General features: G+C 32.4%; 3 protein-coding genes and 1 pseudogene across 3 annotated transcripts; 2 read left to right on the forward strand and 2 right to left on the reverse strand.

The window, feature by feature from the left end:
- Positions 1–12,308: 12,308 nt before the first annotated feature.
- Positions 12,309–15,723, forward strand: LOC107933629 (L10-interacting MYB domain-containing protein-like). Its single transcript, XM_041074297.1, has 3 exons — positions 12,309–12,401; positions 14,521–14,892; positions 14,968–15,723. Exons 2-3 carry the CDS (start codon positions 14,527–14,529, stop codon positions 15,034–15,036), a joined length of 435 nt encoding a protein of 144 aa, XP_040930231.1. The 5' UTR covers positions 12,309–12,401; positions 14,521–14,526; the 3' UTR covers positions 15,037–15,723.
- A 3,653-nt stretch (positions 15,724–19,376) lies between these two features.
- Positions 19,377–20,536, forward strand: LOC107900867 (WRKY transcription factor 22-like). The gene is made up of 3 exons (NM_001326892.1): positions 19,377–19,759; positions 19,840–19,950; positions 20,053–20,536. Exons 1-3 carry the CDS (start codon positions 19,377–19,379, stop codon positions 20,534–20,536), a joined length of 978 nt encoding a protein of 325 aa, NP_001313821.1.
- A 471-nt stretch (positions 20,537–21,007) lies between these two features.
- On the reverse strand, positions 21,008–22,240 carry LOC121205053 (pentatricopeptide repeat-containing protein At3g61520, mitochondrial). Its single transcript, XM_041075978.1, has 2 exons — positions 22,159–22,240; positions 21,008–22,023 (listed from the first exon to the last, which is right to left on the reverse strand). The coding sequence occupies exons 1-2, from the start codon at positions 22,238–22,240 to the stop codon at positions 21,008–21,010; spliced, it is 1,098 nt and encodes a 365-aa protein (XP_040931912.1).
- A 1,941-nt stretch (positions 22,241–24,181) lies between these two features.
- LOC107899905 (3-methyl-2-oxobutanoate hydroxymethyltransferase 1, mitochondrial-like) lies at positions 24,182–26,712 on the reverse strand (annotated as a pseudogene).
- Between the last annotated feature and the right edge of the window lie 542 nt (positions 26,713–27,254).

Genomic DNA, 27,254 nt, shown 5'->3' on the forward strand with positions numbered 1-27,254 from the left:
AGCACACAGATCAAAATACATAGACATAACTTATCTGGGTTTTTGGAAGGGGCACCAAAAAGCAGATCCGAATGTTCTGCTGCGCTTTATGGGTTATTTGGGGCTCGCGAAATCAAATGGTTCATGAAAGGAAAATCACATCAGGTAAGGACCTTTTACACAAAATACAAAGTTACTTAATGGAACTTGAAGGAGTGAGTGAAAAAAATCGTACCTTTAAGTCTGCTAAAACTCAAAGACAATGTGAGGAGTCAATAAGGGAGACAATACAGTTCGATGCAGCTTTTGATATTAGAAACTCCAGATCGACTTCAAGACTAGTTGTTCGAAACCTTAAAGCTTCAAAATCGATTCTTCATTCCAACGTCTTGTCTCAATTTGTAGCAGAGGCATTTGCATGTTTACAAGCAACCAAGTTAGGCATCGAAATGGGATTAGGCTCAGTTACAATTATGGGGGACTCGAAATCAGTTATTAAAAAATTCCAAATGACGGATCGGGATAGATCTATTATTGGAGCTATTATTAAAGATATTCAGAGCAGCAAATCTAGTTTTCAAGAAATTGCCTTCAGGTTTATTCAAAGATCAGAGAACCTTCAAGACCACAAAACAGCAAAGGAAGCATTAGAGAAAAGGGAAGAGTTATACCTGGTGGGAGAGACGTTGAAATGCAATGAAACTACTCCAGAAGAAAGATGGCCACAAAATTCGGGCTGAAGATGTGGACGGTGAAATGAAACGGAAAAGGTAGCAAATAAAAATAGATATTTTGGAAACTGCTATCATTTGAACAGACTTGATGTTTTGACATGAAAAGGCGAAAATGATAATGGCGTCCAGGCTATTGAGTTGGCTGGGAAATGACTATCGGTTTACTTTCTTTTAGCTTCTTTAGTATGTAATTTCTGTTTATTTCCTTAGCTTAAGTATTCAGTGGGCTAATCATTTAAGATAAAAATATAGCCCATGTTTTAATTAGCTGCTCATTCCAGCAAAACTGAGCCCAATATTCTTTGGATTGTAGTTGTTTGTTTTTCTTCTTTTCATTTTCAATTAATAATATCCTAGCCAATTTTTTTCAAAAAAAAAAAATAAATGGACCACATTTTTTGTGATGTTTGTTTTCTCCTGTTTGTTTTCTTTGAAAGTATTATTAATTTTTAGTCATGTTCTGGTATACATGTGAGATCTGTCAATATAAGGGTGTCGCCAAATTTATTAGAAACCATTCATGAAAAATTTTATCAATGATAGATCATAATGATAGTGATAGATTCGAGATGATAAAAAGGATGATAGGCCATTTGAGACTTGACTTTTTGTGCATCACTGATACGGTGGATCCCGTGGGGTTTTTTACAGTTTTTCTTAGTTGATTAGTATTTATAGTCAAGTTTATTTGATGATGGCAAGGCTAGGATACACAATTCAGTGATTTGATCAAATTAATGCATCTTTGGTTTATTTTTAGGTTATTCCGGTGTTGCAATTACTATTGATTTGTCCTTCTCTTTTTTTTTTCAGATTATTATGGAAACATGACATTTGTGCATTAGTTTGTAGCGATTTATATATCGTTTATACTATATACCATATCTTTGTACTTAAAAAAAAGAATCACATTTCATTGGAATTTTATTATGGAAATGTACCAAGCACCACCTGTGTGATAAATAGTTATCCACCTACTTACTTTATTCAATAATTATTAGATAAAATTTTAAAATCATTAAAAAAATTTAAAATTAAATATTATTATATTTTAAAATAAAACCATGGTTTTAAATAACTTTATAAAACAATAGTCTCTAATGATTTTGGCATTATGTTAAATGTAGGCCTTAATGCTTACATCTGTTGTCAATTTAGCTCTTATTCTTTTTTTTAGTTAAATTTGGCTCTCAATTTTTTAAAACGAGTCAAAATGATGTTTGTTAATGAGAACAGTAACCAAAATGTTAAAATTTTAAATATAACTGCCTATATGACAATCACATATACTCTATGCTAATTTTTTAAATTTTTTAATTATTTGATGACATAAAATACAAGACAAACGGTGTTATGTTAGCAAGATGTCCACATGAATTATTGTAACAGCCCATTTTTATAAAATTTTAACAGTAGTTTTGAGACCACAGATCCGAATCCAGAAAGAAAAATTACTTTAATACTATTTTATGATCTACAGTATGATAATAATATTGTGTAAAAATGTATTAGTAATTTAATGAATAAATTTTACTAATTTGCTAAAACAAAAATTCTGTAAATTTTATAGGAGAAAGGCATATGAGTCTAGTTTCAAGTAAAATTAACGAAACTTAATTTAGAGTCTCGTAGCTCCAGATATAAATGAATTAGTAACTGTAACTCGGTAAAACAGCTAAACCTGAACAAGAGTAAATTGTACAATTATGATGTTTTAACTTAAAAAATAAAAAAAAATAAAAACATGTGGGTAATTGCTTATTAACTTCATATGGACTTACTAAACGTAAAGCTTACCCCTCATCTCTACTTCTTCAGTTTTGGCAGGTCGGCTCGGGGTTGGAGATCGTCGGAGGCAAAATCACACTATTAAGCTATCATTTTTGGGAGAATTAATTCAAATATTAGAAATATCAAGTGAGTGGCATGTATAGGAAGTTGGTTTGTGATATGTATTATTATTATGACTTTGACCAAACGTATCGGTCTGCATTAAGTTATCGTATATGATCATGAGATGTGGTCCTTATCCGTTATGGTTTGTAAGTTTAATTAATCATGCCATGTCCTATGTTTTGATGTGATGATATAGTTAGCTTTGTTTGTTATGCATGATTGGTAATACATCAGGTAAGTTAAATGCAGGCCAGTGGATCATGAATTAAATGGAAATGAGTAATGTTGCCTTGAATATGGATGTTTAATAGACAAATTGGTAACTACATTATGATGGTATAAAATGAGAATAAGATTTAGCATGTCTAGTTCTAGTTAATGTAAGAATGTATATTATATACAGGATGGTAAGCAAATATGTTTAAGTGAATGACATGTTATTGCATGATTATGGATGTGTAAGTGCTCATTTATGTCACGTTATATATCTTTAAATATGAGTCTATGCATGTGTTCGAAAAGTTTTGAATTAAATGAAATTTTATGGCCTAGTTTTCGTCTATGTGTATGGTTAAGTCTGGTAATGCATCGTACCCTGTTCCGGCCTTAGATACTGGTAAGGGGTGTTACAAAAAATTTCATAAAGAAATTTTATCGATTACATGTTTAATTTGATAATGGACTAAATCGCATAAAGTGCAAAAGTTGTGTTCTAATAGCTGAAGGTATTAAATAGCTATAGAACTTTAAATTGGAGGTCCTTACATGGTAATTAGACCATTAATGAAAAGTTAGTAGATATTTTTGGATGATTTATCCATGGAAAATTAGAAAAAGGCTGAGAACTAAATTGGAAAGTGATAAAATTAAAAGATGACAAATAATTAAATAGAAATAAAAATCATTTTATATCATCTTCTTCCCCAAATATTCCATGGAAACTATACGAAAGAGAAAGAAAGCTTTCTTGGCCAAATTGGATCCGGATAGACCAAATTCGGAGCTAGAACGAGGAAAAGAGAAAAATATCGGATTAGTAGATTTAATGTACAGAAACATTTGTCGAGGTAAGTTCATGTAACTAAATTGTGTATATTTATATGCTTGAATTTAATGTTGTGTGTATGTGATTTGTATAAATATTATATATATATATGACATTGAAAATATATCCGACAAAGCCCGATAAATGATAATGCCCGATACATGATAAATGATAAAGATGTTACTTTTATGCTTGAAATGAATGTGAAATGTGTTTATTTGAGTATTGTAAATATTGTAAATACATGAAATAATCAAATGCCTGATAATGCTTGAAAAATGCTAAATCCCGTTTGAATAAATGAAAATCGTTGGATAAATGTGATTTCCTGTAACAGTCTAATTTTCAGTGGTATCAGAACAGTGATTCGAGATCACTAAATCCAACAAATGAGTAGGAAATATTATTAATTTAGTGAGTATAAGTTAAATGTGAAGTTAGGAAAAATTTTGAAATAGTGAAATGTACAAAAAATATATATATATTAAAATAATTAGAATTGAAAACGAGGTATCGAGACCTCGAGAATTTTAAATCGAGCTATAAATATTTTTATAAATATTTATGGAGTGTTAATAAGTTAGTATTAAAGTTTCGTCAAGAAATTTTAAAGTACTGATAGCTAATTGAACAAAAAGGACTAAATTGTATCAAATGCAAAATTGTGGGAAATGATTAAATAGCTTAAATGAAAAAAGAAAGACGGTTTAAAAGGCAAATAGACCCAAGGTATATTTGGGCTGGACGGCAAGAGCATGAAATCACCAAGAAAATAAAGGCAAAATTAGAAAATTGCAAAATTTACTTAATAAAGCTAGGACTAAAGTGGAATTATCTAGATTTCTCTTTATTTTTCTGCATTATCTTCAGCAAAAACACCATGGAAGAGTTCACTTAAGCTGGTTTTTCATATTTTTACTGCAAGTAAGTTCAATTCTTGATTATTTCTTGAAATTTTTGTGTTTTTGTGACTTTTACAACTAGGTCCATTTGTTGAATTCATTAGTCCTTGATTCTATGAAAGAAATTGAAAGTTTCTATGAATATGTGCTGGAATTATATGATGATTTGATATAGAATTAGAGCTTTAAATTGTTTATATGCTGATTTTATTGAAATAATTGAATAGAAAGTGAATGTTTGGGACCTAAATTGTAAAAGAGTTTGAAGTTAGAGTTTTATGTGGAAATTCTGAATTTCAATAGTTATGAAATAACTTATAATGTCTAGGAAAAGTATTAATTGAGAAAATTAGTTTAATTGAGGGGTTAATTAAGTAAGGACTGAATTGTATGAACTGTGAAATTTGGGGCAAAATGGAAATCAACATTTTGCACTAAAACAGTTTTGGACAGCAGCAATAGTCTAACTTTGAAAAATCTCCAAAAATTGTATAAATCTAATTAGAAGATGAATAAAATATGAAATTAAAGCTTATTGAGTCTAGTTTCTTATAGAAGAAACGGTGTAAGAATGGAATTCTAAATCATGAGATATAATAAGTTTTGTGAGACAATGTCAGAATGATTTCGGATTCCCCTGTTCTGACTCTGGAAAATCATCAAAAATTGGAGAAAAATAATTAAGGGATTAAATTTATATGTTTAAAATCCTTAAAGAGTCTATTTTCAATAGAAATAAGCGGGAACATCATCCGAATCTCGTCCGATGAGATAATTAATTCTTAGTGAAGAAGGGTCAGAATTGTCAGACAGCAGAACAGAGGCAACTTTAAAGAATAAACTGTACTTATTGGCTAAACCAAAAATTCTGAAAATTTTATGGTAATAAGATAAGTAAGTATATTTTCAGGGAAAATTAGCGGATCTTAATTTCAAGTTCTGTAGCTTAAGATATAAATAATTTAGTGACGATGACACAAATGGACAGTTTTGAATATACATAAGTAAATAGTGAAATTATTGATAATGTTACTTGTTGCATGTTATATAAATTAAGGATGTGGAATGGAGAGGAGGAGAAGGAAAATATGTATGAGTATTCAGCTAGCATGGGCTAATTTGTATGTTTTAGGCTCATGGACTAAATTGAATAAAAGTAAAAATTTTATGGGCAATTTTGTAAAAAAAATTTAGAAATGACTAATTTGCATGAAATGGATTATTTTATTATTTAAATTACAAAATTGAATGGAATTATTAATTTAGCTCAAGATCAGGGAAAAACATGTTTTAAGGATTAAATTGAAAAGTGTTGAAATTATGGAAAATTCTGACATTTTATAGAATTCATAGGTTGTTATCAATTTGTATGAGAATAACGGCTGGAAATAAGGATTAAATTGCAATAATTTTATTTTATTTTAACCTAAGGATGAAATTGTCATTAATTAAAAGTTTAGGGGTAAAATGATAATTTTGTTTAGAGCATTAGTTGAATGTATTATAACATGAAATAAATGAAAACGACGATCAAATTTCTTTATAAAGATCCGGATGACTTGAATACGAGACTTGAACGTGGAAAAGAAAAGATATCGGATTAATGAAATATCTGATAAATGAATCGGTAACTCCGGTAATGCTCCGTAACTCTATTCCAGTGACAGATTCGGGTTAGGGGCGTTACATTTCCCTTATTGAATGAGGTCCTGCATTTGTTGCTGGCGGGATTTAGCTCGGACAAGTAATCCTATTGACCTTATTGCAGAAAGGATTTAGCCTAGACTAGTAATCTTGATATAAGCCCTCTTGAGCATTTGTTACAGATAGGATTTAGCCCGGACGGGTTATTCTGATTAAGCTCTTGTGAGCATATGTTGGAAACAGGATTTAGCTTAGACAAGTAATCATGTTATATAATATGTGGCTCGAGAGTGTGCTTTCTGATTTAGTGCCCTAATGGGTACCCCTAAATATGAATTGATGGATCTAGATTTGTACACCTCGAGTGTACTACCTGTGTAACCATTGATATTCTGAATAAATTCAACGAGTAAAAATCTTGACATCAGAAGTTACGAATAAGAAATTATACGTATCTGTCTAAAATACATGAAAATGATGATACATGATAATCGATATATGGAAATATGAGATGGTGATATTTGTACATGGAATTTATTTGATGAGTATGTTCATCCTTAATTATAGATTTGTACACCTTGAGTGTACTATTCGTGACCTTGATATTTCAAATGATATGAGTAAAGTTCTGACATGAAATAATTTGAATTCGAGATGAATTATTATGAAAATATACTTGTAATACAAATATATGATTTATACATGTTATATGAATACGTGATATGGAAAGTATATATATATCTGGAAATTTGATTGATGTTGAGTCTATATATGTTTCTCGATGTTATTGTAGAAGTATGACTAACAAGGGCAACGAGGATATGTGTAGGGCTTGAGATCAAATTGATTGAATGTGCCTTGCATGTTTATCTGGAGACAAAACAAATGGTAAGTTAAGTACCATGTTATACAAACTTACTAAGCATTATATGCTTACTGAGTTTTATTTCCCTGTTTTATAGTAAATCGGAAGCTCGTTGGATTAGAAGCTTGGCGGAGATCACTCACACTATCCATCAGCTTATTTTGGTACATATTAGTTATGGTCATAATGACATGTATAGGTTAATTGGCCATATTGGCATGTAAATGATTGATTGTTATTTAGCCATTTGCAATGGCTAGTAAAAATTTGTTTTGGTAAAATTATAAGGTTATATCATAATGAATATCCATGTGTTAGTGTGGTTGATTAAATTATATTAACATGTATGTTCACAAAAGGGTAAGATTATAAACATGAATGCATGTAATGATGTACCATGTTAGATGTTAAAATTAACTTGATTATGATGCTTGAATTGGTTGGTATATGAATAAAAGTTTTGGTGTAGGTTATTGGCAAAGGTTGGGTGAGAAATAAAGCTAGAAAATGGCTTTATTTTGTCTACACGGGTAGACACACGGGCGTGTGTCTTAACCGTGTGTGACACACGGCCTGGTACATGGGCATGTAGTTAGGCCGTGTGTCTCCTGTATCTTAAATTTGAGAAACAAAATGATTAGAATTGAGTACGCGGGCAGAGACACTAGCGTGTGTCTCAGTCGTGTGTGTTGTATGGCCTAAAACACGGGTATGTGTCTTAGCCGTGTGAAACTTGCACCTAATGTCGAAGAATTTAATTAACCACACAACCTAGCACACGGGCGTGTGGCCAGCCGTGTGGCACAAGTTAGAGAGTTACACGGGGTTGAACACGGCCTGCAGCACGGGTGTGTCCTAGGGTCACATGGGTGTGTCCCTTGGACCACACGGGCTTCTGTGCCCTATATCTTGGAAAATTTTAGAAATTTCGCGAAAAATTCTCTGAGTTCCTGATTTAGTCCCGATTCGATTCTAACACTCATATTGGGCCTCGATGGTTCATTTAAGGGATGTTATGAATAATATTGGAAAATGAATAAATTTTGACATGAATTATTTGTAAATGTTCTGGAAACTCTGATAATGCTCCGTAACCTTGTTTTCGGTGACAGATACTAGGAGTGTTACAATTATCATGCGAGTTATCAAGCCAACAACATTAAAAATGAATGTTTTGATCAGCATTTTTGTTTAAAAAAAATAGTTCAACTCTTTTTTGAAATGTTAAGGGTTAAATTTAGCTCAAAAAAATAATCAGGATCAAATTTATATAAAAATATAAACTTTGAGTGCTAAATTTATCGTTATGCCAATGATTTTAGAGAAATGATTGTATGAAACTTGGATATCATGTCATTTATATCTCTTTCCAAAAATTTAATGTCATTTCAACATTTGCATCCTAAATTTCAAAACGTCATGTTGGATTTGATTTTTTTTCAAGATGAAAATACTGAAATGACATTAAATTATTGGAAAGTGATACAGATGACATGGCATCCCAGTTTCATACAATCTTTTCTTATAATTTTATCAAACACTTCATAGTTTTAAGAACATTTTAACGTGCACTTTGAAAAGTTAATGTTTATTAAAATTTAGGTTAAATTATTAAAATAGTCACTTTTGTTTACCTCAAGTTACATTTTAGTCAACTATATTTGAAATGTTACATTTTAGTCACTTACATTATCCTGTTGTAACATTTTAATTACTGTTGTTAATTTCCGTTAATAGTGTAACGGTAAGCTGATGTGGCATGTTAAATCATCATTTCAAACAAAAAAATTTAGGTTAATTTATAGAATTGGTCTTCATATTTTTTCGTTTTGAGCAATTTAATTTTTTTCTTGTATGTTCTATTAACATTTTTTTCTTTATTTTCTACTTTATTCTGCTTCTCCCTCTATTTTTCTCCCTTCTCCGTTTCTTTTAATGAAGTTTTTCTATGTTTTCCATTTGTTAAAACTAGTCATTATACTTTTTTTTAAAAACAATTTAATTTTTTCAAGTGAGACAAGTTTGTGGACTAGTTTTAACAAAATGGAAAACATAGAAAAACTATATTAAAAGAAATGAAGAAGGGAGAAAAACATAAGGTGAAGCAGAAGAGAATGGAAAATAAAGAAAAAAATAAAGTTAAAAGAGCATAAAAGAAAAAAAATAAATTGCTCAAAATGAAAAGAATATAAGGACCAATTGTAGAATTTAACCTAAATTTTTCGCTTGAAATGATGATTTAATATGTCATGTCAGCTTAACGTTATACTGTTAACAACAATTAATGGCTCAGTGACTAAAATGTTAAACACGATAACATAAATAATTAAAACGTAACATTTTAAACATAAATTATTAAAATGTAACTTGAGGTAAATAAAAGTAATTATTTTAATAATTTATTCTGAAATTTATAACATTAATGTAGACATAGTGAAAAAAGAACAATATAACCTTATAAATTTGGATATATACTTTATTTGGATATATACTCCTAATAGTTTTCAAAGTGTACAACTAGATTAATTTAAGTATAAACTGTTCCAAGAACAAATATTTAAAAAGTTGAGTGTATATTTTATATATTTATCTCTAACATTTTGACTGCCTCAAGTCTGCATCATTATCAACACTTAAAACATATTTTATCCAATCCACCATTATCTAACACCTTTGGAAATCAATGCTTTTATTCTTTTAAATAATATTTGACTTTTTAATAGTGTTAAATAAATTAATCTAGATTTAATGATGTGGAAGTGTAATGAGTGAAGTTAAATTTTTTAGAATTTATTTTGGAGTGTTTTGACATGTATGAGTTTTTAAAATAAAATGAATAAATAAGTTATTGCAACTTTTATGAACCTCTGATTAATTTAAATGTAAATGAAGAGATTATTAACTTGTTATGAATAATGTAAATGAGTTTGATGTGACTCTAAGTATTGTGTGAATGCACATAAAAGATGTAGTCAAAGCATGATGATCATGTGATACCAAGAAATAACTTTATTTAAGTAACAATGAAAATAAGAAAACAAAATCAATTAGATTAACACAATTTACACTGGTAAAAGTATCATGGTTGTTTTTATATTAAGGGGAGAATTGTATTTTGCCTATTCTTAAAAAAAAAAGTAAATAAATTTTTGTATGTTAGAAAAAAGTGTAAATTGGTCATCCCATTAAAGATTTCGTCTATATATGATGTTACCCCTTATATTAAAAAAAATATGTACATTACGTTAAAGAATAAAGTCGTTGTTTTATTAAAAATTTTATTCATTTTTACTACTAAATGTTGATGTGGTTGATAGAGGAATCAGGCACTAACACATTGTATGCTTTGTGTGCCTTTAGGTGTCAATATTTTAAAAAAAATTTAAAAATCTTAAAATTTTAAAAATTATTAAAAATAACATCCAAAATGATTTTGAACAAATCGTTGTCCAAGCTCAAATTAACTTGGACAATCATTTGTCTAAGTTCTTTCTAGAGTGGTTTCTTAAATAATTATTAAATAATTTTAAAAGATTATTTAAAAGTTATTACGAATTATTAGAAACTAATAAAATAGTCAAATTGACTAACCAAAAATATCAACTTGATTAAAAACTACAAGAAACTATAAGAGCCCGTTTGGTTGGATGTAATGGGAATACCATTACAGCCCGATTCGGTGGGCCCTACCTATTCGGACGTTTGGTTGGACGTAATGCCCTATTACGGGCTGATTACATTACGCCCTTATTCGTCATATTTGATGGTTTCCATTCCGGATGGAAAGGTCTGTTTAGTTGCGTTTTAGGTTGTCCCGAATCCTTCTTCCCTGTTTTACCCTCCCAACCCGAAAGCCACCTCCACCTCCATCCTCTCCCTCCTGATTTCTTCCGGCCTCATCGTTTTCGAGCAAGAACTAGGGCTCTGTCAAGGTTATTGATCTCCACATTCCGACAAGGTTGCGTTGATCTCCATCCTTTCTGGGTATGTTTTGAATTCTTTTTTTTGTTTGAAACTTGTAAAAAACAATGTTTGCTTTTCATGGAAATTACCAACTGCATTGGTTTCTTGATTGATTTTCATGGAAATTGAATGGTATTTCTCTGTTTCTCTGTGCTAATTTTATTTGTATTTTTGTGAAATCCAAATCCTGACGACAAATATTTCCAAATCTTGAAAAATCAGAAAGGCTCATTACAAGCTGTTACATAAGGATCTTCGGCGCCATTGCATGCGAACAATGGTAGCTAATTTTGTATAATCCTCCTCTTCTTTTATTTGAAACCCAAATAAAAGGAATTTCATTTTTGTGTTAAGCAGGAAAAAAAAGGAGAGGCAAGCAAAAAAGCTGCATCCTTTTCCTCACGCCTCTGAATTTTGTATTTTATTTATTTATTTTTTCTCTGCGCTTTCTCAGCAACCAAACACATCCTTACACAATTATTTTACTCTTTTGAATGAGTATACACACTTGGCTTCTTTGAAGGTTTTAACTTAAAGAAGAGAAAATTTGGCTTTTTCCAGCATTTTCATCTGCTGCTTCTGCACTAGTCTTAATTATTTGGACTCTCGAGCTGTTCTACGGTTTTGAGATCGATCGAAGCTTTCAATTACTCACTTGGATTTTGAAGTAGTTCCTTTTTAAAAAAAATATTTTATTTAGGCAAGTATAGAAAGTTTTGGTATATCTGTTTCTTTTTCTTTTTTCCTCTTTCTGGTTTGCTATTTTTTTCTTGCTTGGATCGTTTCAGATTTGCAAGATTTTGTGGTTCTTAGGCTTGATACTTGTTTTTGTTCTGAGAAAATAGAGAAATATGGAAAGAAAAGTATCTAATTCTAGCAATTCTTTAGAACTGCTCATTAAAAAAAATAGATTATTTAAATTATTATTGTATTTCTAAGCAACCAATTGGAAAGCTCCCTTTATAAACAGGATAGTGGAAGTTAAACGAAGCTTGAAGATTTCAAGGAACTTTTAAGTTAATATCAAATCGGTTTAAATTTGCTGAAGGCTTGTCTGAAGTTGTGATGTTTTCCACCTGTTTAATGTATCGTATGTTCTAGTTGTGCTAGTTTAGGCTTTAATCATCTTTCTTCTTTGAACTTGTTAATGTTGACAGAGGATTGAAGAGCATTTGAGTCTGTATCTTAAACAATGTTGCCGTTTTATTAAATTATATATTATTTCAACCTATTTCAATTTCATTTAGGTATATTATATATGTACAGTTTTGTCGACCATAACAGACTTGTGTTCTTCAAATGCAGTGAGTAGAGAGATCAATCCCAAGTATCTCCAAATAAACCCTCAAGAAAAGCTTTCCAATTCAATCAAGGTATAAATTGTCTGTCCTAACATTCTTTCAACATGTTTTCCCTTTTATGTTTTTTTATGACGACAGATTCAACATTTCTAGAACTGCCTTTTCTGTTAAACTAATTGCATACATGAACTTATCATGGTTTCTCTTTTCACCATAAATTTGGGTATTCTCTGCCTCTGGTAGTGATGCTTTCCTATTTGCAATAGCTGAAGCCAACACCTTTATAAAGAAACAAAATTAGACCCATTGTTAAGTTCCAAATTGAACTTCATAAAAAGTTGTGTTTGTATTACTGTGTGGGCTTATCATATGATCTAGATGGTATATGCTTGAAATTTCTTACTTCTATTATACATCCTTAAATGATGATGCTCTTTTACCTTCTAGATTTGCATATTGGGAATCCAATGTTTCTCTGTTTTGTTGCTCCTCATTTTGTTCCGTACGCTGCAAACTTTGGTGCTCGTTTTGCTCCTCATTTTGTTTACCTTCTGCATTTTGTTGCTTAATGATGGTGCTCATTTTGTTCCTCATTCAATGATTGAATTTGTATTGTTGTTTATTAATTGGAATGATTTGAAGAGATGTAATTTTGTGCTGTTTTGGAAGAAGGGAAAGAAAGGAATATGGTGTGCTGTTTTGAGTTTTGACATTACCCATGGCTGTATCCATGTACTTTTTTACTCCCAATTTATTTTGGTTAAACTACATCATTAGTTGTTCAAGTATGTGTAAGTTTTTTATTTAATCAATGCCTGTTAGTCTCTTTTATGGTACCCTATTCTATTGAATAGCCTTGTTTTTATACACATCTGTGTTGTTGAAGTTACTCTTTGTTGCAATGTACTCGTATAGAGTTTAGATTCCCTTAAATCCAATGTACATATAACTTTCAACCTAGACAATGACTCTTTAGATTATGCCACAATAAATCCTACCCTAAACTTAATGGAAGATGACGAGATTTTGGCTGCCATGCACATATAGCCACTAATTTGGCCATGTGCAGTAATAGAAACTAGCGAAAGTGATCTCCCTTTTTTTGACTGTTAAACACAATTTGTCTATCTGTCTGCGTGTAAAATGAAAATGAAACCAGACTTGTTTCTTTTCTAATTATATCTCATTTTTTATTTTGTAGAAATTTTGAGCATTTTTAATATTTGTTTACTTTTTTTATTTTTTAGGAATGTTTTTCTATTATTATAGCATGTTTATTTTTATTTTAAAAATAGGAATTTTTTGTATTTTTTTTAAACATAGGAAATTATTTATTATTTTATTAGTAATTTATTTTTTAATTTATTCTAAATTGTTGAAATATTTTAATTTTTTAATATTACATAATTTTTCCCTTTTTTTCTTAAATTTGACCAATGGGTATTATATATTAACTGTTAACATTATTTTAATTGTATTTGTTTCTTACTTTTAAACAATACAAATATTAAATTGCTTTATTTATTTTGAGAGATAAGTATTAATACTAAATAAATAAATAAAAAGATGGACACTGAAAATAAAAATGATTGTTGTAATAGTTAATAGTGAATTGAACTGGAAATAAAAAGATGAAATTTTATATAAATTTAAATCAAAACGTCAAATATATTTCTATACATATTTTTTATACTTGAAAACAACCAATTCCCCTTTTTTTTAAACAAAAGAAAATCAGTTTCTTTAAGAAATTACTTAATTTTGTGGTTTTTTTGAATGAAAATTTCCCAGAAAATTATATAAAAGTAATAAAAACCACAGTTACCTATTTGTCACCTTTGTCATAAAGCAGTATTCCAACTTTATTCAACTTGACCATAATCACTTTGTATATTTATATATATAATCACTTTGTATATTTTAAGGAGAGCCACAACTAGTAATTAACTGATCACACTCATTAGTTAGTCATCATTAGTTGTTCAAGTATCTGTAAGTTTTTGATTTAATCATTGCCTGTTGGTCTCTTTTATGGTACCCTATTCTATTGAATAGCCTTGTTTTTATACACATCTGTGTTGTTGAAGTTACTGTTTGTTGCAATGTACTCGTTAAGATTCTAAATTTGTATTGTTCATTTTTATTTGATAGTGTGATATTAAAGTTAATTTTAATTTGTTTTTTTCTTAAGATAATTATGTCAGGTGTTTCAGAATCAATTGTTCCTTCACAATCATCTCGAGGAACCAAAAGGAAATGGGTTCCAGAAGAAGATGCAGCACTGGTTTCCTGCATGGTGGACTTGCACAATATTGGGACATTTAACGCTGATACGGGGTTCAAAGCCGGTTACTTAAACGAGTTAGAAAAAATGTTAGAGAAGGCTTTACCTAATGCGATGTTAAAGGCAAGACCTAATATCGAGTCAAGGATTAGGTTACTGAAAAGAGATTGGTCAATAGTGTATGACATGCTTAATGGCCAAAACAATAGCGGTTTTGGTTGGGACGACCATAGGCAGGTCATTGTTGCTGAAGATGCGGTCTGGGACTCTTATTTAAAGGTAAGAATGAGTTCAACTCTTTATTATCCTATTCTTACCAAACTTATAACTAATATGATTTCCTCGTTTTTGTAGAGTCATAAAGAAGCCGGTCAGTTCAAACATCGTAGTTTCCCTTACTACGACCAACTTACTGCCATATAGGCAAAAGATCGAGCGACTGGGAAAGACGCTCAAACAGCCGCTGACGTTCTTGAAGAAATAAATGCTGAGGATGTACCTTCTGCAGATATTAATGAAGACAGAAACGAATACTATGATTGCGATGCTAATGTCTCTTTCGATGACATGGATGTTTCTGCCACGGAGCCGCAAACAGACAAAAACCAAGGGGGTTCCTCATCTTTAAAGAGGAAAAAAAAGAATTCTGATACAACTGGTCATTTTTCTTCTTCAGTTAATGATGCTGCCACTTTATTGGCTGAAAACATGCGGGCAATTGGCGAACAAATCAGTAGGAGTATTGCCTCCGATGTGGTAGTTCACCAGGGCATCCAACAGAAAGCGGCAAATTTATATCCAACCTTATGTGAAATAGAAGGTTTAACTATGGATGAACGGTTTCAAGCATTGAGTAAAATTCCGGATCATCCAACTCAAATGGTAGTTTTCTTTAGTTTACCTTCTGATGTACGGTTGGAATGGGTTAGAAGATTTCTTGCTGACCATTAAAATTTATGGTTTTGTTGATGACATTTTCGTAACTTTTTCTGTTTGTAATATTTGGGATGGTATGTCATATACAATGTTCTAACTTTTTGATGTGGCAAAACTGTATAACATATAGATTGTGACATAGAATTTCATGAATCTCATTTAACCTTTTGTTAATATTCATTGTTATTATGTTTATGCAAAATATAATTCTAAAGTTATTTATTACTGCTAATAATTTTTATTGTAGAATATTTAAATTATTTGTTCCACAAATGATATTTTAGCACATTAAATATGTATTGCAGTTTAATAATAATAAAGTAGATTATAAATTACATTTAATAATAATTATTTAAATTATATTTTATAGTATTATATATTATGGTTTTAGTAAATTCATATAAGAATAAGAATTTTATTAAATTATATATTATTATTAAATTATATTTAATAATAATTATTTTAAATTATATTTTAGTATTATATATTATGATTTTATTAGTAAATTCATATAAGAATATTTATTAACAATTTTATTAAATTATATATTTTATTAAATTATATTTTATAACAATTATGTTAAATTATATTTTAGTATTATATATTATGATTTTATTAGTAAATTCATATAAGAATATTTATTAACAATTTTATTAAATTATATATTTTATTAAATTATATTTAATAATAATTATTTTAAATTATATTTTAGTATCATATATTATGATTTTATTAGTAAATTCATATAAGAATATTTATTAAAAATTTTATTAAATTATATATTTTATTAAATTATATTTTATAACAATTATGTTAAAATATGATTAAATTATTTATTATTTATATTAATAATCTTATTAAAATTTAATAACAATAACAATAATCATCTAACTTAAAAAAATTCTGCTTATTTTAGCTTTTTTCCTTATGTTATTACACCTCTATTCCATTCAACCAAACACAAGAATACCATTACGCCTCTATTCCATTACATTCAACCAAAGAAAAGAATTACCTATTACGCCTCTATTCCATTATGCATCTATTCCATTACGCCTCTATTCCATTACGCCTCTATTCTATTACAGCGAACCAAACGTGGCGTAAATAATGATGAAAAGTTTAAAAATTATAAAACACATATAAGATGTTTAAAGAATTCAAATATACCCATATATATAAACACACACATATCTTCTTAATCGAGTTGATTTTTTGGTTCATCAATTTGATGAGTACTATTTTATTAATTTCTTATAATTCATAATAACTTTTAAATAATTTTCTAAAATTATTTAATAATTATTTAAAAAAATTTCCAGGATGAATCTAAAAAAATAATTGTCTATACTCGTTTGAACCTAGATAGCTGTTTATCCAAATTAGACATCGTTTTTAGTAATTTACAATAAGTTCAAAAAATTCTATAATTTCTCATAAATTTTAATAAGATTTCTATAGTCTTTTTTATAACTATTTAAAAAAACCATGCCCAAGTTTGTCCAAATTCATTTGATTATAGACAAATATTTATTTGGATTCATTTTAAATGTAGCTTTTGAAATAATTAATTAATTTAAAAAAAATTAAAATTAAAATATTTGTTTGTATGAAAAAATGTGCCACATTACATGTCACTGTTTGATTACTTCGTCAGTTACGTTATCACTTAAAAATTTAAATAAAAAGAATTTTTAACAGCAATACCAATTGACTTTATAATTTAACATATAAGGACTAATTTACCCGTTTTTTGAGTAGATGGACAAAATATAATCCGACTCTTAATATAAGGATCTTCATGTTAATTTACTTGATTCTATTCATCTTTTAATTCTATTGTCATTTACATAAAAAAATTATGAAAAATCCAAATCATCATTGAAGGACTTATAGGGATGAAATTTTTTATAAAAAAATTAATTTACATTTTTTATCTATTTATTAATAGAGAAAATAAAATACAATTCACCTGTGTACAACTTTTATCATCTACGCACAAAATTAACATGTATGGAAATTAGAATAAGCTTTATAATACGCACCAAGTCAATGTATTAAAGTATTTAGAAAGCATGATCTCATCCAAGTATAAAAAGGAAAAATTCTAGACGACTGCCGTCGCTGTATGAAAATTGCGAAATAGACCCCACACGCTTGCAAGTCCATACCCTCGTGCCATCCACGTCTCTCCAATAAAATAACCACTGTTTTATCTCAATTAATGCCGTGTCAGCCGCACCTCAAAACCACAAATCACTGAATCATCACCAATTTGTAATCATCGTTCACCGTCCGATTCTCCATCATAGGATTCCGTATAAATGAAAAAAGGTAAAAGAAAAGAAGAACATAGAGCCACTCGATGCAGGTTGTAACGGTAATTTAAAGGGAAAAAGAAAAAGGCGAACCCACAACAAACTCCCCCAGCTCTTATTTGCCAACTCAGGCACGTTTCCTCCTCCCCACAGCCACGCGCTGATCCTGATTTCATGTGTGAACTAGAACGGTTACAACTTCAACAACTCTCAACCGTCGATTCAGAAGACTGGTCAACCTTCGAGTACTCCAAAGACTGAAACTCGCTACTTTTCGGTGAACACGTGGCTATCCGACACTAAATAATGGAGTATTGGATTACGCACCCGATGAGGTATTACTTGCTTAAAAAGTGCAAACTGTATGCACGATTTCCCCATTTTGTTATATTTTAAAGGGAGAAAACCAACATTTAATACTTAAAACTTGGCAACCTTCTCAATTTGGTATCTACTTTTTTTTGTCAATAATAGTCCCAAAACTTATTGATTATCTAATTTGATATTTGAATATACTATTTGATACTTATATTTGGTTTCAATAATTAATTTAGTACCTAAATTTGGCATCAATGTTTAATTTCATACTAAACTTATGTGATTCAATAAATATTTGATATATGTGCTCTATTAAGAAAACATATAAGTTTTTAATTCGAACAAAACAAAAAATAAAGTACCAATTAGAATATTAAAGTCAAACTTAAATATTTGTATGGGTCAAAGAAAAATGAATCAATTTGAAAAAACTTATATACCAAATTATATATTAAAACTAAATATAAGGATCGAAAAGTAAATTGTCCCTTATTCTTTCTAAGAGGAAAAAGAAAACAATGGTGATGCTCAGCACGTGTAGTCACGAGAGTGTCAACTGTCCAATGTAAGGTAAAATGTCCCACATTTTTAGTGATTACAATTAAGAGCAATGTTTTTTCAATTAGTGTGGGTTGAGTTGTAAGCCTGGTGGACAGAAGAGAAGATAGAAGAGTAGGACCCAGCTTATTGTCGGGGCAACCTAATTAACTGGCCTCCACTTTACTTTTATTTATTTATTTTAATCTCTATTTCATTTGTCGGTAATTCACGAGCCTCCACCTAGACAGACAGACATAAAAAGTAAAAGAAAACTAGAAACAAAAACCGTGTGGACTTTTTCCACAATCAAGAATTAAAAAACCCTTTGACATTGCCCACAAAGTCAACCCCAAATCCAGTCCGGTTTTCAATGTCGGAAGCTGAGTTATATAAATCAGATAGAACAAATGACAAAAAGATAAGGCTTTGAGAATTGAGATCCCCAATTTATCAACCAAAAATACCTCCTTTTTTTTTTTATCTTCTTCTTGTTTATATATATAATAATCGCAAAAGCCCACTCAAATACAAACTGCCTCCTTTTCTCTCATTGCAACCATTAAAAAGTCAGCGCCTTTTTTTGTCTTTTACATTCTGTTCTAACGTTTCCTTCGCAGAGGAGGAGGCAGCCGAAGATACAGGGGTGTGTTCATGGATGTGGATTGGGATTTGCATGCGGTGGTGAGGGGCTGCGCCACCGTTACAACAACCACCAGCAGCAGCGGCGGCGGCTGCGGTGGTGTTGCTGCAAACAGTTCTTTAATGGCGGATTTATACCCTCAATCCCGTTTTTCTTCGTTTGGTAGCCAAGAAGAACCTTTTCAGGGTCAATTTTCGTGTTTTCCGAACCAGTTCGAAGCTAAGAACGCCATGGAGGAATTGCATAAGCTTTACAAGCCTTTCTTCCCCAAATCTCAACCTCAGACAAAACAACAGCAAGAACATCAACAAGTAAAGCCTAAGCTGTCTCAAGTTGGCTCTGTTACAACAACTAGTAGCAGCACGTCTACGAACAATTCTCGATCTAAAAGAAGGTAAGTTTTAGCATTAAATGTTTCAAATAAACCGGCTGAAAAGGGTTCCTCAAATCTAATTACTTTCCCATTTTTAACAGAAAGAATCAGCTGAAAAGGGTTTGCCATGTGCCGCCGGAAGGTCTCTCTTCAGATGTGTGGGCATGGAGAAAATATGGTCAAAAACCCATCAAGGGATCTCCTTATCCAAGGTAAAATCTTCTTTAAAAATGGAGAAAATAAGTTTGGTTTTGTGTTTTGATATTCGAGTAATGGTTTTTGGTTGTTTTTGGTTTTTTTTTTTTTGATAACAGGGGATATTACAGATGTAGTAGCTCAAAGGGGTGTTTGGCCAGGAAACAAGTGGAACGACACAGATCCGACCCGAATATGTTCATAGTTACGTACACAGCCGAGCACAACCACCCTGCTCCAACGCATCGGAATTCACTCGCTGGCAGCACTCGCCAGAAGCCTTTCACTCCACAAACGGTCACCGCCGGTGACTCAGTCAAACCTTCCTCATCTAAACCCGCCGACAGCTTGTCTCCGACGGCCTCCGTGGATGAAGGGGTTGTGGTTCAAAGTACAAAGGTGGACAGCCGAGAGGATTTGGTTGAAGATGAAGGGGAAGATGAATTTGGGATGTCGGACACGGCGGTGAGTGATGATTTCTTCGAGGGTTTAGAAGGACTCGCTGAAATTGTCACCAGAAATTGCTTTCCCGATAACTTTCCGGCAAGTTTTGACTTTCCTTGGACTGCAAATAATGCAGCTACTGCCGCCGGTGGCATCTAAAACTCGCCCGGATGTATATTTTTAATTTCTTGTATATGTCATATACCTTTTTGGTTGAATCTAAGCCAACAATAAGCTTCCTATAGGATTCCATTTATTCTTTGTAGAGAAAAATAGTATAGTTTCTTGTTTTAATCTTCAAGTGAAGCTTAGTTTAGTTATTGGTTTTAGACAACCTTTTATTTTCCTGGAATTAATGGGTTTTTTTTTCTTGGACAAAAATAAATCTGAAACCCATTCGAGTTAGACTCAAATCAAATAATTATTCTCTGTTATTCTCGAGAATTTAAATGGTACATGGCAGAATGCAAAATTTAAAGCTTCAAGGACAACACGCAGTAAACATAATCCTAATCTTTTGCAGCCATTCTATTCACTAAGGGGAGAAACCTTGTATCCTTGTATGAAGCTTGTTAATTTTCCAGATTCACCAACAGTAGAAAGCCACCCCGTGAGAATCTCCATGTTTATTTAATCAGGCTTGCAAGCATGCTCAATCATGGCGTCCATCAATCTAAAGGCATCTTCCAACAAATTGTTCCCTTTAAGGCCTTTAAACATTGCATTATATGTGTCGGAATAAGGCTTCACCCCTTTTGCTTTCATGTCATCCACCAGAAAGAGTGCACCATTGATGTCATTGTTGTTGCAGAGAGATTCTATACGAATGTTGTATGTTATGGTGTTTGGAGGAATCTTTGATGTGGAACTCATGTCATTGAAGAGCTTCATTGCTTCCTTAATATTTTCATTTGAGCAGTATGCGTGAATTAGATCTCCGTATGTGGCGATAGTAGGGACATGACCTTCGTTAATCATCCATTCCATTGCTTCGCGAGCAAGTCCGAAATTCCCATTTTGACAAAAATAAGCAATCAAACTGTTATATGAGACACTATTAGGCTTCACTCCTGCTTCTTCCATTTCCTTGATGATGTCATACGCTTTATCAACCATGTTTTTCTTGCAGAACCCTCTAACAAGCGAATTGTAGCATACAATGTCAGGGCGGAACCCAACTTTTTTCAGCTTCGACAAAACATTGCTGGCAGCATCCATCCTTCCAGCTTTGCACAAACCAGATATCAATCTGTGGTAAACACTAGCATCCGGAGAGCATCCACTTGCCAGCATTTGATCAAACAGATCAACCGCTTTAACGATATGGTCGATGTCACAGTAAGTTGTAATTAGGGTAGTATAAGTAACTGCATTGCCTTTCAACCTGTTTCCCTGCATACCAGAGAAGAAATTGAGTGCACCATTGATCCTCCCATGTCTGCACATACCATCCACCAATATATTAAGAGTGATCACATTAGGTGAAACCCCCACTTCATTCATTTGATCAAACAACTCCTTCCCTATCTCAATGTCAACACAATTACAAAATCCATCAATCAAGCAATTATAAGTAAATACATTAGGTGCCAATCCCTTCATGGACCTCATCCGATCCATCAAATGCAACCCTTCTTCTTGCCTCCCTACTTTACAAAGTCCATCAATCACGGTATTATAAATGATAACATCAGCTTCGATTGAAACACCGTCACTCCCTTTTCATTTGCCGAGCTTGTTGTTTAACACTTCCATTGCTTCATCGACCCTCCGTAACTTACATAGCTGATTGATAAGAATCACAAAAGTTACAGCACTGGGCCGACTACCATTCTCCTTCATGTCAGCTACAAGTGTATGCATTCTTTTAACATCTCCATTCCTCCCTTAGCCGGTCAAAAGTACATCAAAAGGATGAGTTTCGAGAGGCGCTCGCAGTGTCAGTAGTTCATGCAAAACATTCCAAGCTTGATTGGTTTTGCCACTCCTACATAACCTAGAAACCAAATGGGGTAAGCCAAATTATCTTTGGGAAAAACACCATGTTTCCCCAATTTAAAAACCAAATTAATGGTATATTCCTAGCTTAAATTTCTCTCCCCTTTCCTGTCTCCCTTCAATAACTCGCTAAAAATAATATAACCAGTGATCTCATCAGGTGGAACCTCAGACAATGGTTAAAGCATTTCTTCGAGCACATTGAGCGCGTACTCAACACGTCCGTTTCTTAACAGACCATCCATAAAAACATTGCGAACGTGCGTGTTTTTAACAGAAGGGTCGAGTTCTTTAAAAGGAATAACAGATTCATCTACCATTTTGTGTCTCCCAAAACCCCGGATAAGAATCGCGGCGGCATTAACAGTCAGAGGGATTCCCCATTCTTTCGAAGCTTGATACAGTTCGGATGACCTCGACCCACCATCGAGTTCTCGATTCACTTGCTCGACGGGCGCTTGGAACGGATGAGAGAGGAAACGAGTGTGTTGAGATGGGGTGTTTTGTTGAAGGTGTTTGAAGAAATTAAGGGCCAGACTAGAGGAACCGAGGCCACAAGTAATTTTGTAGAGAAAACGAGGAGATGGAGAAGGAGAAGAGGAGAGGAGAGATTGCAGGGGTTAATTAGAGGACCATTGTTGGTGTGGGTTTTCGCGGAGGAGCTGAACTGCTTCGTTGATTCTTGATTCATCGTCATGCGGTGGTGGTTGGGGTCAGCTTTGGTGCAGAGGTGACGGTTGAGGAGGTAAGATGCCGATAAGGGTTTAAGGAGGAGTAGTTTTGAATGCTTTGAAAGTTGAAACTAGAATTGTAATGTTCATTTTTCCTTCTTTGTTTACGTTCAAAACTTCGAATATTTCACTGAAACTTAGACTTTTTATATATATTTGAATAATATTTTCGAAGATATCTAATCTTTTTTCACTTTAATGACACATAAATTTGAAAGCGGTAAATTAATTTAGTATTATTTTTAAGTATTCGGCTAACATCATTAAAAAAAATGATATGGCACTCGACGATGAATAGTAACAGTCTTATAATTTGACATATGGTAAATTCTTTAAAAATAAAATTTGACATTTTTTCATGGGTCAAAATATGAGGCTGCCATATGTCATCACAGTATTAGTTGTTAGTGCCACATCAGTGTTAGTCAGATATCTAAAAAAGAACATAAGGTTAGCTTACAATTTTTAAATTTTCAAGTTTAAGTATCAATTAGATAAAAAAATACTAAATAAGCACAAATTATCAAGTTCAAGTAACTTTTGTATATATTAACCCTTAAAATTTAAACCATTCCACAATAAAATGAGTTAAATCTAAATCCTAAACTTTAAATTCGGGATTGAATTTTGTAAAAATAGAAAATAATCTTAAATTTTGTTTAAAAAATTGATTCAACTTGATTTGAAATTCAATCAAGACCAATTTCCTCATATATTGATAATATTAATTATTATAAAAAGATCTGACAAGTTTTAACTACGGCTCCAAACAAGTATTGATTGAATTGGTATCACCCATTAACCAAATCTCAAGAACAATTACCTAAAATTATTCTTTTTAAAAGATAATAAACATTATTATGATGGTATTTTTATTGTTCTAAATTATGTAATTTCTGAAAAAATGTATATGAATGTCGTCAATTCACCATTTCAACCAAAGCTACAATTCTCTTTAATATCAATTTTTATAGATATATTAGTCACACAAAAATTTTCATCCATAAGTGTGCCTTAATTTAATGTTGATTAAGCTTTATGAGAAGTTTTAATGATAAGATGATTAGGCCAGGGATTGACCATGTTTTTCTGCATCCTACTTTGAGGCATTCCAGTAAATTTCAGATAAAAATTACAATCTGATTATAGTTGCATCCAATAGCAATTCACTTCATACAAGAGCCATTTCTCAACCATGAGGTGCCTGTAAAAATAGATGATGCCGAAAGGAACTATTTGGTTCTTGATTTTTTTTTAGGTAAAAAGCTGAAGCAACCTAGCCTTATTTTGGTCACTTTTGAGACGCCTCAGTGTCTGGCCGTTGTGCTGTGTTCATCTTCTCGGCTGCTGCAGTCGCCACGGATGCTGCCTTGTTCAGACCCAATTTCTCCAACTCCTTAAAGAAACCATTCACATCATCGGGATTCATTTTGTATGGGGTGTGGGAAGGACCGGGAAATGAACCGTTGTTTACTTCTTCCTTGTACTCTGAAAGGGCTTTTTTGATGACATCTCTGACACAAGCATACTGCTTACAGAACTTTGGAGTAACCTTTAGAAGGTAAAACCACCACTTTTTGAAAATTTTTTTCATGTAAAATGAAAGAATCTGCAAAAAGTAGAAGGGGGTAATCGTGTGCTTACCTTTGCATGATGTGGGTGTTGAAGCATTCCTAGTAGATCATGGTAAACTAGAACCTGTATCGACAGTATGAGTAAAGGTGATGACAAACATTCGAAAGTGCAGCAAATACAACACCCAATTTCCTTTTTTGTGAAGTAAAAAACATCAAATGGTAGGGAATACGGTTGTACAACTCCATAACACAAAAATATAACTTTCTAGTCTCTTGAAAACACGTGTTTATACAGAACAATACGGTTGAAAAAGGCAACAAAGAGTGAAGATGAAGATGAAGATGAAGATGCATTACAAGATTCTCCCATTAAAGAGTAGTACAACCATTTGAACAAAAACTTTGTACAGATAGAATGCATAGGAAGAAACACAGTTAAGCTTTTTCCGAAGTCAAATCTCAGCTAATGATTCGTTTATAGGAATAAACTTGAGGTCCTTAGAACCATAAGAGCTGCTATGCTATAGCATCAAAGTTAAGCCTTTCTAATGATAGAATCAGCCAAATGAGTTGGTTATATGTCACCAGCCCTAAGCAGAGATGCTGATGCCAGGAACATGTTCGCTTATGTTAACATAATATAAAGAAGAACCCCACCTACGAAATCAGACAACAGCTATACAGAATGCAATCTCTAGTTCTGGTTTTCTAAAGAAATTCATACAGAATGCGCAACTCACTGTACATTCCAAGGTTGATTGAGCTGCAATTCACCTCTTTTATCTTATTCAATTTGAATGATGGTTGTTGGTTTCTAAACTAAAACATTTAAGGTACACAATTAAGGCAATGTGAGGACCTAGATTTCAAAGAGGCAGAGAGATTAATAGTCCAAAATTAACCTGTCCACTGCAAAAAGGACCAGCTCCGATGCCAATTGTGGGAATTCGAAGAGCAGATGTGGCTGCAGCAGCCACAGGTGCCAGCACACATTCCAAAACAACCGAGAAGCATCCAGCTTCCTGCAAAGCCATTGCAGTCTCTATAACCTGCATAAACCGACCCAAACCAACATGCTAAGAAGACAAACATAAGCATATATTCAAAGATAAAACAAAATAGAAAAGACTAGGAAAGGGACCTTGATGGCACTAGAAACATTCTTGCCTTGTGGTCTGAATCCCCCAAGTACACTAATTGCCTGAGGAGTAAGTCCGACATGCCCTATAACCGCAATTCCGGCTTCGACAATGGCTTTTGCGGCAGTGATTCTTGAAGGGGACCCTCCTTCCAGTTTGATAGCATCCATCCCACCTTCCCTTAAGACCTTAACCGCCGTATCAACTGCCTGTTCATAATCCAAACTGCAATAACATCAAGCATCACTAAGTGGCAACTATCTTACACTTCTCAGAAAAAGCCAATTTCCAATATACCATTTAGTAACACAATTTGTCCTAAAAATGTAAGTCTAAGAAAGGAAAATTCATTCAAAGAACGCTACTTCCATCAATTCCCAGTAATAAAATGAGGGCAAAAGTTCATGGGGGGCTTACCTGACTGGTGCTTGTCTCGTAGGTCCCAAAAGGCAAATCACCAACAAGAAGCGGTCGCTTGGCGCCGCGAGCTACAGCGCGACAATGAACGAGCATTTCTTCAAGTGATATAAGGAGAGTTGTGTCGTGGCCGTGAACGACCATGGAAGCAGAGTCTCCAACGAGGCAGATGTCGATGCCGGCGATGTCGAGGTGGACCGCCGATGGATAGTCATAGGCTGTGACAACGGTGATGGGCTCGCCCTTTTTGTATTTTTGCTTCAACTGATTAAGGGTCACTCTCCGGTCGGCGGTTTGTGGTGTTGGCCACCGTAGACGGTGTTCTCCGGGACGTGGCTCATGCAGCGACTTAGGCAGACTCTGGCCAGTGGAGAAATCTTGGACAGTTTGGTTAAAAATGCCATTCTCGAGGTTCTAAGAGGGAGACGAAAAGAATATATAAAATTGGGATAAAGTAAAGGTAAATTACAACACCAATCCATCTCATGTATCCGAATATGCACGTCTATGTTGAGGCCAATTATATATTTAATACCACATATAAATGATATATATTTCATTAACTAATGCATTACATATTATAACTCAATACGCATCCATCATTTACTCCATAACTGAAACACCATCATATATAAATTGTAACACCCCGTACCCGATACCGTTGCCGGAGTCAGACACGAGGGGTTAACAGACTTAATTCACTTATCTGCACAGTCCATTTTAAATTTCCAGACGAGCTGGCTAACTGCGTCACTGTCACCTTAAAAATCATATCTCGAGTTCCAAAACTCGAAAACCAGTTCCGTAAATTTTTCCTGAAACTAGACTCATATATCCATCTACAAATTTTTTTCTAGAATTTTTGGTAGAGCCAATTAGTACAGTTTATTAGTTAAAGTCTCCTCTGTTACAGGGTTCGACTATTCTGACCTTCATGCATTACGACTTGGATATCTCCCTGTACAGGGCTTCAATACTGATGTCGTTTGTTTCTATAGAAACTAGACTCGAAAAG

This window comes from Gossypium hirsutum, chromosome A08, assembly GCF_007990345.1.
Source record: "Gossypium hirsutum isolate 1008001.06 chromosome A08, Gossypium_hirsutum_v2.1, whole genome shotgun sequence".
NCBI lineage: Eukaryota > Viridiplantae > Streptophyta > Magnoliopsida > Malvales > Malvaceae > Gossypium > Gossypium hirsutum.

Excerpts from the sequence above, each read along its gene's own strand:
- LOC107933629 (XM_041074297.1), top strand. The coding sequence starts at position 14,527 with ATGTCAGGTGTTTCAGAATCAATTGTTCCTTCACAATCATCTCGAGGA. Across the intron at positions 14,893-14,967 it reads TCTGGGACTCTTATTTAAAG|AGTCATAAAGAAGCCGGTCA; the intron begins GTAAGAATGAGT and ends TCGTTTTTGTAG.
- LOC107900867 (NM_001326892.1), top strand. The coding sequence starts at position 19,377 with ATGGATGTGGATTGGGATTTGCATGCGGTGGTGAGGGGCTGCGCCACC. Across the intron at positions 19,760-19,839 it reads AATTCTCGATCTAAAAGAAG|AAAGAATCAGCTGAAAAGGG; the intron begins GTAAGTTTTAGC and ends CATTTTTAACAG. Across the intron at positions 19,951-20,052 it reads AAGGGATCTCCTTATCCAAG|GGGATATTACAGATGTAGTA; the intron begins GTAAAATCTTCT and ends TTTTGATAACAG.
- LOC121205053 (XM_041075978.1), bottom strand. The coding sequence starts at position 22,240 with ATGCATACACTTGTAGCTGACATGAAGGAGAATGGTAGTCGGCCCAGT. Across the intron at positions 22,024-22,158 it reads GATTCTTATCAATCAGCTAT|GGAGGCAAGAAGAAGGGTTG; the intron begins GTAAGTTACGGA and ends TTTGTAAAGTAG.